The sequence below is a fragment of the Vombatus ursinus genome, unplaced genomic scaffold, assembly GCF_900497805.2.
Source record: "Vombatus ursinus unplaced genomic scaffold, bare-nosed wombat genome assembly UNPS02014822.1, whole genome shotgun sequence".
Taxonomy (NCBI): Eukaryota; Metazoa; Chordata; class Mammalia; order Diprotodontia; family Vombatidae; genus Vombatus; species Vombatus ursinus.
The window spans coordinates 90845-106189 of NW_020954600.1; the positions used below are offsets into that span (position 1 = coordinate 90845).

General features: G+C 44.1%; 1 protein-coding gene across 7 annotated transcripts in view; it reads right to left on the reverse strand.

The window, feature by feature from the left end:
• PTPRJ (protein tyrosine phosphatase, receptor type J) overlaps positions 1 to 15345 on the reverse strand; it is a 177038-nt gene that overhangs the window by 43762 nt on the left and 117931 nt on the right. For 5 of the 7 annotated variants that reach the window (XM_027837695.1, XM_027837689.1, XM_027837692.1 and 2 more), the window contains exon 2: positions 186 to 204. Coding sequence is in view for 4 of the 7 variants with exons in the window: in XM_027837689.1 (XP_027693490.1) it covers positions 186 to 204 (19 nt within the window). In the remaining 3 variants the exon portion in view is untranslated. Of the gene's footprint in view, positions 1 to 185; positions 205 to 1128; positions 1192 to 4280; positions 4322 to 15345 lie in introns of those variants that run through there. The other 2 variants (XM_027837694.1, XM_027837690.1) reach the window with 2 other exon arrangements.

Here is a 15345-nt window from a genome sequence, read left to right on the forward strand (position 1 = left end):
AAAGAAGGAAAGAAAGGAAAGAAAGAAAAAGGGAAGGAAGGAAGGAATGAAGGAAGGAAGGAAGGATCATCTGCAAAAATGTCTGAGGGCTTTGTGATCTTGAGTGAACATGCATTCCCCTTCATCTCCATTAGAGGGCAGTAGAAAACAGTCAGCATACTTACAAAAGAGTCAATGGTACTTACAGTCACCTGCAACTGCAATCTGTAACAGAAAGAAAGAAAAAAGGAAGTCAGTCAACCCACTGGGCTATGGAAAATGCAAACCAGGGGGGGGAAAAAAGGCAGTTGAGAATTTCACAGCTGGGGGAGAAGGTGGGGGCCACTGCACCAGGTTGGAGTTGGATGATGGAGCTCTAAGGTTCCTTTCTAGCTAGCTCTCTGCTCTAGCGCCGCTGCTCCAAAGCCCAAGCAAAAGTATTGGAGCATTTAGTCATTAGGTCCTCGGACTTAGAGCCAATGTGCTTCAGCATCAAAAGGACTGGCTCTGAAGTGAGGGCCTGGGTTCAAATCCCAGCTCAGCCACTTATGCCTGTATGATATTGGAAGTAGCTCCTCTCTCTAGTCCTCAGTTTACTCATCTGCAAAATGAGGAGGTTGAACTAGAGGACCTCTACTGTCCCTTACAACTCTAGATCTATGATCCCATGATCTCCAGTGGTTCCCATTTTAGTGGTTCACAAGGTGGCCCAAGATGGTCCTGCTACAAATTCTTTCATGGCCCCCTAAGCAGTAAATACACGCAGAAATGATGAGTCCTATATTAAAGTGCCCCAGGGATTTCACAACGCTTTGTTGTTGTTGTTGAAAGAGGTTTGAGGAACAAAAACCATTGAGAACCTCCTGAACTCATTCTTCAAGGATCTAGTTGAACTCCTTCATTTTATAAGCCAAGGTCAAGAGAGGGGAAGGCACCCAGGAGAGGCAGAAGAGAGGCGAGGTCCGAGCCCCCTGCAAAGCCAGCCTGCCTGCCACTCTCCTCCCTGGCATCGTATCATCACAGGGGTGCAGAGGGAGACTCGGGATTTATTTCCAAAATATCACCCGAGGGAGAAGGCAGACACAGAAAAACCTTGGACAGATTAAGAGGTATATGAACTCAGCGTAAACCGCTTCTCCAGGTTCTCACCATATTTTGAAGGACGCAGAGCAGAGCGTAACTGAGAGGAAATCTCATCTTTAAATTTTTGAGTGGACACAGCTGTAGCTTCCTTGGAGCCAGGAGGATATGAGTTCAAGCCCCACTCTGACCAATGGCGGCTGAATGACATGGGCAAATCATCTAACCTCTCAGTGTTTTGGGGCCGTGTGAAACTCATAAAGAAAGTCCATGAGGATCCCCGTGGGTGGCACGTCGACTTAGAAAACCACCAATTACCCTTATCTGTCGCATTATATTTTTATTTATTTTGTTAAACATTTCCCAATTACATTTTAATCTGGTTCAGACCTCACTCATTACTGACCAGCAGCAGGCTGGTTCCTCTTCTCTAGACAAGCTGCTAAGAGAATGAGGAGCAGAGAAGGTTCTGGCTTCCACCAGCAAGGGGCGGGAGTTTCCTCATCCAGGAGCAATCACAGGCCAGGCCCTAAGCCTTCACATCCGTCCTCCATTCAAATACTCAAATGGATCTCTAGTCTCACTGACTCAAGAGTTCCCTCCTACAATACAGATGGCAGCTGTAACCATCCCTGTCTGCTAGTCCTCTGAGACTCGTATACACATACTCCCAAAAGGTCACTCCAGGCTTCTAACCCCCCAGTGTCCTGGAGCCCTTCCCGGCTCTCTCCTGACTTGGGAGGTACCATGGAACCCTGGAGCTGCCTGCCACCTGTCATCCCTCACTCTGGCCATGTGCCTGACCCCTCTTCTTTTCTCCTCTGCCATCCTGGCAGAGATGCCAAATTCATATTCCCAACCCTCTCCCCCATGCCCTCTCCTTCTCACCTTAGAATACCAGGCGGCTTCCTTCAAAGCCAAGTTCAGGGGCCACCTCTACAGGAGGCCTGGCCTGATCCCTATAGTTGTTAATATTCTGTGACCTACAAACTTACTCTGTATTTATTCCATATCTATCTCATAAATATATATACACTGTCATATATATGCTATTATTTTGTCCCAGCAAAATATGTTAGCTCCACAAAAGCAGGGACAGTTTGACAGTTTTGATTTCATCTTTGAATACACAATGCCTAGCCCAGTGCCTGGCCCATAGTAGGCATTCAATAACGGTCTGTTGAACTGAATTGAAATTGGTGATATTTAATTTCCCCTCCAACGGGGGGACAAACTCCTAAGTGCCTCATTTCCTTCCTTCTATCAGCAGATGGCAGCAACCGATGCTTTTTTAAAATCGATGAACCAAAAGCAGAAATCAGAGCATTTTGTTGCTGCCCCGACCTGGGAGATCAGCGATTGTGCACTCTTATGGCTAGACATGAGGACCTTGAAGACCAGGGAGGTCGAGTCGTTTGCATAAGGTCACACAGCTAATTCATAGGATCAATGAGACCAGAACCACAATCTGGTGAAGCCTTCAGACCCCTTCTCAGAATCATGTTTCCAAATGCATAAAATACAAAGGCTTATAAAATTCCAATATAATTATAAATTATACTGAAACATAGGTATCAACATGTGATTAAAAGCAAGTTCACAGACCTCAGGTTAAGAATGTCTGGCCTAAATGATCTCTAAGATCCCTAAAGAGGTGACAAAAATTTGTCCAAAGCTTTTAAAAAAGAAAAAATGACACCAAGCCTCCACAATCAGTTAAATGAAGGCCTGGCTTCTCAAACTTAATCAGGAGCAGGGGTGAAAGCAAATCTATATGAGGGGGTACTTTTAAAAAAAATCTAGTGTTCTCACATTGCATCCTAATGTAACAAAGCAGAAGGAGAAGTTGGCTGAAGGCCTTCCCAGTAGCACTTCCTGTAGGGATGGCCTCACTTACTTCCCCTTCCAGGGGGCCCAAAGAGCCTCTGGGGGTTAGGAACAAAGAAGGAGCCCTCCCCACTCACCTTCCCCAGAAAGCCCTCACACCCCCAAGCACATTTTCAATGGCCAAAGCATACTAGTTTGGAAAGTTCTGATGGCAAGAGAAGGGACAAGCAGGCAGGACAGACCAGAGGGAAAGCCGCCCTCCAACCCTGCCTCGGTGTGCCCCCGCCACCACTCACCAGCCAGTTTTAAGTAGCTGCTTATGCTACAGGGTAAGAATAGGGCCTTGCCCTTAGAACATGCTAGTCAAACTCCCGCCTAAACAGAAATCCCATCTATGTTATCCCCTCCCAGGGGCACTCTGGCCTTGGTCTGAACTCCCCAGAGAAGAGAGAACTAACATGGTTGTCCCCCCCCACCCAGCCCAGCAACCCATTCCACTTTTGGATGGCTCACTGGTCAGAAGCGTTTCCCTTCCCCAGTCCTAACTCTGCCTCTTGGGAGCATCTCCCCAATTGCAGGGCATTGCTCTTTGCTCCAAGTTCTGCCCTCTGAGGCCTAGCAGAAAAAAGTCTGAGCCATCCTCCGGGGTATAGCCTTTCAAATGCCTCCGGACAGCTCACTCCACTTCCAACTATGCTCTTCTGCAGGATACTCAAAATAGCCTCAGTTCCTTCAGCCAATCTTCACATGGCATGGACCCAAGGCCTTGCTGAATTCTGGTTGCCCTCCCCTCTGGACGCTCCAACGGCTCAACACCCTTCCTAAAGTGTGGCGCCCAGAACTGAACACAACACTCCCAATGGGGCCTGGCCAGGGCCGAGGACAGCAGAACTGTCTCCTCTTGAGACCACTATGTCGGGCTTAACACACCCCAAAATCACATTTACTTTCTTGCCAGCCATACCACATCATTGACTCATCTTGAGCTTGCAATCCACTAACACCCCCAGATCTTTTTCAGAAAAACTGCTAGAGCAGAATAGACCATAATGAACAGTGCTATTCAGTACCTCCAAAAAGCCACAGTTTCATAGATATGCTTTACTTGGCTGTGGCTTCCAAGTACCCACCTCTGAACCTCACTCTCTAACCACGCAATTTGGCCACCTATGCAAATGAAGAAACAAAGGCGGGTCAATAGGACTGGGGGGGGGGGAAGGGAGGGGTTGGGGGTTTTCCCTTTACTCTACTGACAGTAGCTGATAGTGCCCAGCCACAGCAGGGACATTGTGAGGACAAAGTCTGGCCGTTGACAGAGTCCAACTCAACAAAATCTGTGGGCCGTGGGGCCCCCACCCTTCTATTTCAGGAGAACAGACGCCCCCTTTGTGTACCCCTGCAAGCTGGGGGACTTGTCTTCCTTCCCGACACTGGACACTTTTCTTCTTTTCCTCCTAAGATCCTTCCTTTAACAGGACACCCCAGGCTGACGACACTGGACAACTTCTCCAATGGGAGTGTTAGGGAGGCCCTCCCTGGGAGAGAGAAGACAAGAGTGAAGAGGGAAGTGACCCGGGTTCGAATCCTGGCCTCAGCCATTTAACTAGCTGTATGACCTTGGGTGAGTCACTTAATTAACATCTCTGAGCCCCAATCTCCTTAGATGTAAGATGGAAACATAATACCTGCGTCTCAGACTTGTGTCTAAAAAGACTAAATGGAATTATTTAACCTGTCGGTCATTTATTTATCTGTGCGATAATGGGGTTGGACAAGATAACTAGATAAGGTCATGACTGGCCCTGTTCAGCTGTGATCCTGTGATGTTCAGTAAAGTACTTTGGAAAATAAGACGCTATGTAAATATCAGCTGCTTATTATTTTTAGTTTCATCTCTTCCCTGATCATGACTCATTTTACACACACACACACACACACACACACACACACACACACACATTCCCAACAGCAAAATAACCACAAATAGACCTCCACCTAGACAAAATGAAGCGATTAAGGTGCATTTCAGAGCTGAAAGAAATTCAACAAGCACTTATTAAAGTGCCACTATGTGCCACATACTGGCTGTATCACCAAAAAACAACAACAACAAAATCCCACACAATCACTGTCCTCCAGGGACATCCATTCTGTTTGGGGGGGGGGGGAGACCATCTTTTCATGACATTCAAATTCTGCCAAGTCTTACAGAATTGCTAGTGGTCCATTCTGGCTGTTGGATTCTCCTCTCATCCAGACCTGGGTCATGTGAAGCTCTCTAGCTCTACTGCTGCTTGCCATCTATTTTATAAACTAAATGCAGGTCTCCACTTACAGAATAAGCAAATTCTCTTCCCTAACCACATGGTCAAGAGTGGAGTGGTATGATGTAAAATAAAGGAAAGAATGCTCAGCTTGAAATCTGGATTCAAGTGATAGCTCCAACACTTATTAAGTATGTTGCTTGGGGCAAATAACAAACAGTAGGACTCAGTTTTCTCCTCTGTAAAATAGGGGTAAAAATATTTGCGCTACATGCTTCACAAGAGTTTTGTCAGCAAAGTATTGTGAAAACCTACAAATATACGTCCATCAAAAGGGCATTTATTATGCAACTGTCATGAGCCAGGCATGGGGCTGGGCACTATGATTCAGGCCCTTAAACTTTTTTTTTGCTTTTTGGTAAGGCAATTGGGGTTAAGTGACTTGCCCAGGGTCACACAGCTAGTGTCAAGTGCCTGAGGCCGGGTTTGAACTCAGATCCTCCTGACTCTAAGACCAGAGCTCTATCCACTGTGCCACCTAGCTGCCCCCTGGGCCCTTACACTCTTAAACACACTCAGCATCTCTTTTTTTTTTTAGTGATGCTACAGCTACTGCTGCCTCCCAGGCTGGTAGCCTTGCCACTATCTCTGGCTCTTCCTCCACCTTCGAGGTCCAAAGAGCCAGGGCTTTCCCCACGACACATATTCCTGCCAAGTGCCAATCCAGGCTTTGCTTGAAGACCTGAGGGAGGGGACCCCCCTGCTCCCCAAGGCCTTTGTTCCACTAGAGGACAGCTCTAACCATCAGGAACAATTCTTCTTTATGTCAAACCTTAATCTACCTCTTGGCAGCTCCTAAACAACTACTGCTTCTAGTTCAGCCCTGTAAGGAGAATGGAGGGAAGGGAAGAAACATGTATTAAGCACCTACTGTATGTCAAGCACTTTGATAGGTGTTTTATAAATATCATCTCTTTTGATCCTCGCATCAATCCTGGGAGGGAAGTGCTTTTATTATCCCCCATTTTAGAATTGGAGAAATTGAGGGAAGCAGAAGTAAAGTGACTTGCCCAGGGTCACCCAGTGCTCTATCCACTGTGCCATCTACTTTCCTTATAGGGTCAAGCAGAACAGATCTACACTGTCTTTCTACACGTCTGCCCCATAAATACTTGGAAACAGCTCTCACTCCTTCCCTTCCTCACTACTCTCACCTCACCCTCCCCACCACGTGTGCCAACCCAGTCTCTATAAAAGAGTTCTAAGTTCCCAGAATTCAGAGACTTTGCCTTATCCATCCTCACGGCCCAAAGACTGGGCCAATAGGAGGGTCTCCCAACTGGTCTCCCGGCTTCTAGCACCTTCCGATCTCCAATCCCTCTGCTACGTAGCCTCAGCCAAAATAATCTTCATAAGACACAGTCCGACTGTGTCACTTCCGGGTTCAAAAGCCTACGGTGGCTCCCCATTGCCCACAGGGTAAAACAAAAACGCCTCAGCCTGGCATTCAATGCCCTCCACAATCTATTTCCAATCTATCCTCCAGCCTTATTTCACACTGTTTATTTCCCTTCACACAACTCTACAATCAACTAATCAACCAAACTGACAAACACTTAGGAAGCAGCTGCTACGTGTCAGGCACTGTGCTAGGCTTGGGGGACTCAAAGACAAAAAAGAATCGAAAAGTCTCTCCCTTCAGGGAGCTTGCATTCTATCTAATATAATCCAGGAAAACTAGATGTCTCCAATCAGAATAATAGAACTACACCTCGAAGGGACCCAAGGGGCCATCCTGCCCAACCCCCTCGTGAGCCAAGTGATGAGCCTTGAGCCCAGGAAGGAACCTTGTCCTCGGTCACACAGGTCACAAGCATTGGAGATGGGACTCAAAACCACATCCACCAGTTGTACAGTCAGGGCTTTTCCCACTGTCTGGCCACCCTCACCCCACAGACGCGCCTACCTTTTCTGCCTTCCGTGCAGATTAATCCTCCCTGCCTGGGACACTCTCTCACCTCTGCACACGGAAATCCTCTTCTGTTCCATGCCCAACTCAGGCACCACCTTCTCCCAGAAGACTGCCTTGATCTGACCCTACTGAAAGGGAGCTCACCCTCCTCAGATGTTCCCAAATGTGTCTTGTCTTTGCCAGCATTATTCCCTGCTATCTACACATAGACACACAAGATCAGATTGTGAGCTCATTGAAGGCAGGTTCTGCATACTCCATCTTCTTTCTCTCTCTCTCTCCCCTTTTCCTTCTCCCCCCCTTTTTAAGCTTAATAAATATGCCAGAAAGCAGGCACTCAATGCATAATTATTAATTGATCAAACTAAAAAGGAAGAGTAGAAATCCATAGCATTTCCCCCTCCCCACTCCACAAAGCCTTGGGGTCTGCAGGTGAATCACCCGGGGCAGTTTAGATATTAACCAGGAGCTGCATTTCAGCTTCTTCATTCTGAATGTTCAGGTTTTAGGGATGGCTAATAAGTGACTGAATAACAGACTGGGTGACAGACAATAGGCCCTTTATGCCTCCGAAGCTAAGCCTCCACACAGTGTGACAGGCGGTATTTTTACCCAGTGATGTAATTTTTTTTTAATATGCAGAGCTACAAGTCATGTTTTTAATCCAACATTTTCTGGGCTAAGGAATAAGCACGTTTTCCTTTGTAAAGTCCAAAGCAGCTTCCTGCCCCCGTCCTCCTCATCCCAATCTCCCTTGGGTAAATGTTGTCAGCAAAGATAGAGGGGACCCAGTTGGAAGTAACAAACACCACAGCCCAGGAAAAAGAGCCTCAATGTATGTGGTGTTAGTCAAGTTCAAAAGAAAATGGGAAAGAAAGAGCCCAATGCTGAGAATCAGAAGGCCCAAGGCCTAGTCTCATCTTGGCCACTAACTGGCTGGGTGACTCTGAGCTAGTCACTGCCCATCTCAGGGCCTGTTCTCCCCTCTCTGAAATGAAGGGGGTGCCCTTCAAAGGCTTCAGGTCCTGCCCACTCTGACATTCCAGGACTCTGGCCATTACGCCTCCACCACCAAACAGAACTGGCTATTGGCAACAGGCAATACCAGTGATAGATCACAGGCAAATCAAATTTGGAGTCTTAACCTTCTCCTCGTGCAAGGAAAAAGCAGACAGAAGAGAGAAAAACCACCTGCGCCATGACCTTCCCCCAGACGTGGAAGCCAGGCAGAGAGCAAACACAGGCAGACGAGGGTCTGGTGCTCTGGACTGGCCGTGTTTGCGTTTAATATGCTTCCAAAACACGAGGATGAGAGGACAAACGAGGAAGCAGACAGAGTGACCCAGCCCTGGGTGAAATCCATCCCAAAAGGCAGGCTGGGGGAATGAAGGGGGAGGGGGAGGCTCCCACACCTGCCTGCCCTGCCCTGCCCCTCCCTTGCTCCACGGCCAAAATAACGGCTGATTTTCCTAAGTAGTTACAGTGGCCCTGAGCATATGGAAGCATGACTGCTCTCTGGGCCTCTTCCCCAACCTTGTAAAGAAAAAGCCACTCAATTGGAAATCCAAAGTCCTGGTTTCAAATCCAGTATCTGCGTGACCTTGGGCAAGTCGCCATTCATCCTGAGGCCGTTTCCTCCTCCACTGCTTCTTGTTTGAAATATGGTGCCTTCCCTCAAGGAGTTTACTCTCTAGGGCAGGAGCCCTGACCGGCACTCAGCACCAGGCCAAGTTAGTCTGCTCCTCCAGCCACTGACGTTTTGGAGAAACTGCTCACATCCTGCTGAGAGGCCTCGTGGACAGAGAGCCAGGCCTGATGCGCTACCCCCTGGGCCACCCGGCTGTAACCAAAGTATCACAACAGGTTCATTCATGGGAGGGCCAAGAGGACAAGAACAGCTCACATTCACAGAGTATATTAAATTTTAAAAGCACATTTGACAGATGGGTTAACTGAGGCTCACAGAGGGGAAGTGACTTCTTATGGAAAGTCTTACAGCTAACAAGTATCAGATCCAGGATTTGAACCCAGATCTCCCAACTCCTGGCCCATTGTTCTCCATGGATTCCTATAGTTGCTAGTGTTGTCCTAAAAAAAAAAAATTTTACCTTGAATTTTTTAAATATATTTTGTATGTATTTTCACCTAGGAGATAGACTTGGAATCAGAACAATCTGAATTCAAATCCTGCCTCACATAATTACTAGCCCTATCCCCAGTTCCTGGCACCAAATAAATGCACCTTGATTGACTAATGTGCAGGAAATGCTTGGTAAACACCCAAGTGCTAGACCAATTCCGACAGGCTTATCAACCCAGGGGCCCCAGTGCACCCCATCTCCCTCTGCCTGGACAAGGAGAGAACTTTCCTATGACAAAGGGAAGGCAGCTTCCAGAATGACCTCTCCCTGAGGCCTCATGTGCCCTGCCTCCCACACACTGCCTGGGCCTCCAGAGCTTTCTTAGAGGCCCCAGGGGAAGACGGTCCCCCCTTCAGCACAAGCCTTTCTGGGGAGCCACGCTGCTGGGGCAGGCCTCCTTCCGCAGACCCCACATCAGCCAGGCCGACTCATCTCATGGCTAACTCTGGGGAACAGTTCCAATCATCAACAGCAGAATATCCAGCTGCCCTCTACGGGGCTGAGAGGGCCCCAAAATGAAGGCTTCAGGAGCCACTCAAACTACTGAGAAGGCCCATTTGCCTTAAAGCTCCCAGGCATTGGAACCCAGTCAGCCAGGGCAAGAGAAGGAAAGCAGGACGGGCCTGGGCTGAATGGAGCATTGACTGTGAACAAGAAAGAAGCCTGCTTCCGGGAGCCAAGATGGTGGAGTAAAAAGGTAGTCGCTCTCACCCTCCCCTATCAACCTCTGAAAACCCAGAAAATATCACCCCAGAAAACGCCCTGGAACAGCTGAACCAGAACAAAGATGGGGTGCAGCAGTGCAGTAGCCCAGGTAGCTAGAGGGATTAACGGGAAAAGCCCCTCTTACCCTGGGGGAAGGGGAGCAGTATGGAACAGGAGTCACCCAGCCAGCTAGTGGAAAGACCCACTTCAGCACACCAGGAGGAGATTCTGGTGCCTCGGCATTCTACAGCAAACAGGTCTCCCAGTGCCTCAGCAAAAATAAGGGAAGCAGCACTAACAAAGGGCCCCAGGTGGATAAGCACCCGGCAGCATTCCTCTGAAAGGAAATGAAGAAAGCAACCTAGAGGTGCTTTCCAGCCTTGTTGATTCCAGCCCAACACCAGGTAAGCTGTCAGAACCCCACAGCCTCCAACGGCCAACCAGGAGGAGATCCCGAAGCCCCGGTGGTCGAGCAGGCAAACGCCAACAGCTGTACCTCCAAGTGCCTCAGTGAGGGTGGGGTAACTGGTGGAGACCAGCTCAGAAAACCACCACGTGCCTCGGCATTCTACAGCAAAGAAGTCTCCCAGTACCTCAACAGAAATAAGGGAGGCAGCCCTGCAAGGGGCCCCAGGCAGATAAACACCTGGCAGCACTTATCTAAAAGGAGCTAAACAAAGCTAAAGGAAAGGAAAAGCAGGCAACCTCAATTTACCTGAAAGTCCCAGCCTTGCTGATTCCAGCCCAACACCAGATAAGCTGCTGGAACCCTACAGTCTCCAACTGCCCACATAAGAGGCCCCAGCACACAAAGCCAGTGACCAAGACCTAGGCTCCCAACACAAGAAGCTTGGGTCAGTGCCCTCTGCTCCCCAGCAGGAGAGCTTAATCTCTGCAAAGGCCAGGGAATAAAGAAACACCATGAGTAAAAAGAAATGTACGATAGATTCATATTATGAGAAGAGTGAAGATCAAGACAGAAATTCTGAAGAAGACAACACTGTCATCAGACCCACATCTGCAACATCAAAAGGGAATATGAACTGGTCTGAAGCCCAAAAAGTCTTCTTAGAAGAGCTCAAGAAGGATTTTAAAAGTCAAATGAGAGAGGTAGAGGAGTCCTTTAAAAGTACAATTGGCCAATTGGAAAAAAAGTACACTGAAGAAAACAAGTCCCTAAAACAAACAATTGGCCAATTGGAAAAAAAGTACAATGAAGAAAATAAATCCCTTAAAAATACAATTGACCAATTGGACAAGAAAGTACAAAATCTAACAGAAGAAAACAATATGTTAAAAATTAGAATTGAACAAATGGAAACTAATGACTCTATGAAAAAGCAAGAATCAGTCAAACAGAAACAAAAAAATGAAAAAATAGATGAAAATATAAAATACCTCATGGGTAAAACAGCTGACCTGGAAAATCAATCCAGGGGAGACAATTTAAAAATTATAGGCCTACCTGAAAGTCATGATGAAAAAAAGAGCCTGGACAATATCCGTCAGGAAATCATAAAGGAAAACTACCCTGAAGTCCTAGAACCTGAAGGTAAAATAACTATAGAAAGAATCCATCGCTCCTCACCTGAAAGAGATCCCAAATTGAAAACACCAAGGAATATAATAGCTAAATTCCAAAATTACCAGATAAAAGAGAAATTACTGCAAGCAGCCAGAAAGAAACAATTTAAATATCATGGAACCACAGCCAGGATTACACAAGACCTTTCAGCCTCTACATTAAAAGACCATAGGGCATGGAACATGATATTCCATAAGGCAAAGGAGCTTGGAATGCAGCCAAAGATCAACTACCCAGCAAAAATGAGTGTGATTTTTCAGGGAAGGAGATGGATATTCAATGAAATAGGGGACTTCCAAATGTTCCTGATATAAATACCAGAGCTCAACAAAAAATTTGATCTTCAAGTACAAGATTCAAGAGAGACATAAAAAGGTAAATGGGACAGAAAGACACAATATGTTGTTAATAACGGCAAAATGTTTACATCCCTACAAGGGAAGATGACACTTGCAACTCTTGAGAACTGTATTGTTATTATACCATGTTAAAGGAGTATACATAAAGGGGGTGGATATAAGTTGACTTTGATGTAATGATAAAAAAAAAATTTAATCAAGTGGGTTAAATGGATCCAAGTAAGTGGATTAGTCTGAGCGAAGAAAATGTACTGAGAAAGGAGGAGGCAGACAAGGGTAAATTAAATTACAGGAAAAGACACAAATACCTATTAGAGCAGAGGTAAAGAAGGGAGGGGGATAAGCATTATTTGAACCTTACTCTCATCAGATCTGGCTCAAGAAGGGAATAACATAATCAGTTAGGTATAGAAATCTAACTTGCACTATAGGTAGTAGGAGGGGAAAGGGGAAAGAAAAGGGAGAGGGGATAGAAGAGAGGGAAGAAGCAATAAGGGTAAAGGGGAAGAAAAGGGAAAGGGATAGTAGAAGGGAGGTGGGACCATAGGAGGCACTGGTCAAAAGCAGAACTCTAGTGAGGGGGGAAAGGAGAAAGGAGAAAGAAAAGTATAAACAGGGGAGGAAAAAGGATGGAAAAAAGACACAGATAGTAATCATAACTGTAAATGTGAATGGGATGAACTCTCCCATAAAACAGAAGCATATAGCAGATTGGATTAAAAACCATAATTCTACAATATGTTGTTTACAGGAAACACATTTGAAAAAGAGTGACACATACAGGGTAAAGGTAAAAGGCTGGAGCAAAATATATTATGCTTCAGCTGGAGTAAAAAAAAAGCAGGGGTAGCAATCCTGGTCTCAGATAAAGAAAAAGCAAAAATAGATCTTATCAAAAGAGATAAGGAAGGAAACTACATCCTGCTAAAAGGCACCATAGACAATGAAGTAATATCATTACTAAACATATATGCACCAAATGGTATAGCATCCAGATTCTTAGAGGAGAAGTTCAGGGAGTTACAGGAAGAAATAGACAGCAAAACTATACTAGTGGGGGACCTCAACCTCCCCCTGTCTGAACTAGATAAATCTAACCACAAAATCAACAGGACAGAAGTTAACGAGGTGAATAGAACATTAGAAAAGTTAGGTATGATAGACCTGTGGAGAAAACTGAATGGGGATAGAAAGCAATATACTTTTTTCTCAGCAGTACATGGCACATACACAAAAATTGACCATGTACTAGGGCATAAAAACTTCACAATCCAAAGCAGAAAGGCAGAAGTAGTAAATGCATCCTTTTCAGATCATGATGCAATAAAAATTATATGTAATAAAGGGCCATGGAAAGATAAACTAAAAAATAATTGGAAACTAAATAATCTAATCCTAAAAAATGATTGGGTCAAACAACAAATCATAGAAACAATCAATAATTTCATTCAAGAGAATGACAATAATGAGACAACATACCAAAACTTATGGGGTGCAGCAAAAGCAGTTCTTAGGGGAAGTTTTATATCTCTAAATGCTTACCATAAATAAAATAGAAAAAGAGGAGATCAATGAATTGGGCATACAACTAAAAAAACTAGAAAAAGAACAAATTAAAAACCCTCCATTAAACACCAAATTAGAAATATTGAAAACCAAAGGAAAATTAATAAAATTGAAATTAAGAAAACTATTGAACTAATAAATAAAACTAAGAACTGGTTTTATGAAAAAAACAATAAAATAGATAAACCTTTGGTTAATCTAATTTTAAAAAAAAAAGAAGAAAACCAAATTACTAGTATCAAGAATAAAAAAGGTGAAACTACCACCAAGGAAGAGGAAATTAAAACAACAATTAGGAATTATTTTGCCCAACTATATGCCAACAAATTTGACAATCTTAGTAAAATGGATATATATTTACAAAAATATAAATTGCTCAGATTAACAGAAGAGGAAGTAAAATACTTAAATAACCCCATCTCAGAAAAAGAAATTGAACAAATCATTGATGAACTCCCTAGGAAAAAATCTCCAGGGCCAGATGGATTTACCTGCAAATTCTATCAAACATTTAAAGAACAATTAATTCCAATACTATATAAACTATTTGATAAAATAGGTAAATAAGGAATCTTACCAAATTCTTTTTATGATACAAATATGGTGCTGATACCTAAACCAGGAAGAGTCAAAACAGAGCAAGAAAATTATAGGCCAATTTCTCTAATGAATATAGATGCAAAAATTTTAAACAAAATATTAGCAAATAGATTACAGCAACTTATCACACGAATAATACACTATGCCCAGGTAGGATTTATACCAGGAATGCAGGGCTGGTTCAATATAAGGAAAACTATCAGCATAATCCATCATATCAACACCAAAACTAACAGAAACCACATGATCATCTCAATAGATGCAGAAAAAGCTTTTGACAAAATACAACACCCATTCCTATTAAAAACAGTAGAGAGCATAGGTATAAATGGAGTCTTCCTTAAAATAATAAATAGCATCTATCTAAAACCTTCAGCAAGCATAATATGTAATAGGGACAAGCTAGAAGCATTTCCAATAAGATTGGGGGTGAAACAAGGATGTCCATTATCACCACTGTTATCCAACAGCGTACTGGAAATGTTAGCTTTAGCAATAAGAGAAGAAAAAGACATTGAAGGCATTAGAATAGGCAAAGAAGAAACAAAGCTATCACTCTTTGCAGATGACATGATGTTATACTTAGAGAATCCCAGAGAATCAAGTAAAAAACTACTTGAAATAATAAACAACTTCAGCAAAGTTGCAGGCTATAAAATAAACCCACATAAATCATTGGCATTTCTATATATTACCAACAAAGCCCAATAGCAAGAGATAGAAAGAGAAATTCCATTTAAACTTACTGTAGACATTATAAAATATTTAGGAGTCTACCTCCCGAAACAAACCCAGGAACTCCATGAACACAATTGCAAAACACTTTTCACGCAAATAAAATCAGATCTAAATAACTGGAAAAACATCAGTTGCTCATGGGTAGGCCGAGCTAATATAATAAAAATGACAATTCTACCTAAGCTAATTTACTTATTCAGTGCCATGACAATCAAACTACCAACAAACTATTTGATAGAGTTGGAAAAAATAATAACAAGATTCATTTGGAAGAACAAAAGGTTCAGAATATCAAGAGAACTAATGAAAAGAAATGCAGGGGAAGGTGGCCTAGCCATTCCAGATCTTAAATTGTATTATAAAGCAGCAATCATCAAAACTGTTTGGTACTGGCTAAGAAATAGAGCAGTGGATCAGTGGAATAGGTTAAGTATGCAAGACACAGTAGTCAATGACTATAGTAATCTATTATTTGATAAACCCAAAGACCTCAGCTTCTGGGATAAGAACCCACTCTTTGAAAAAACTG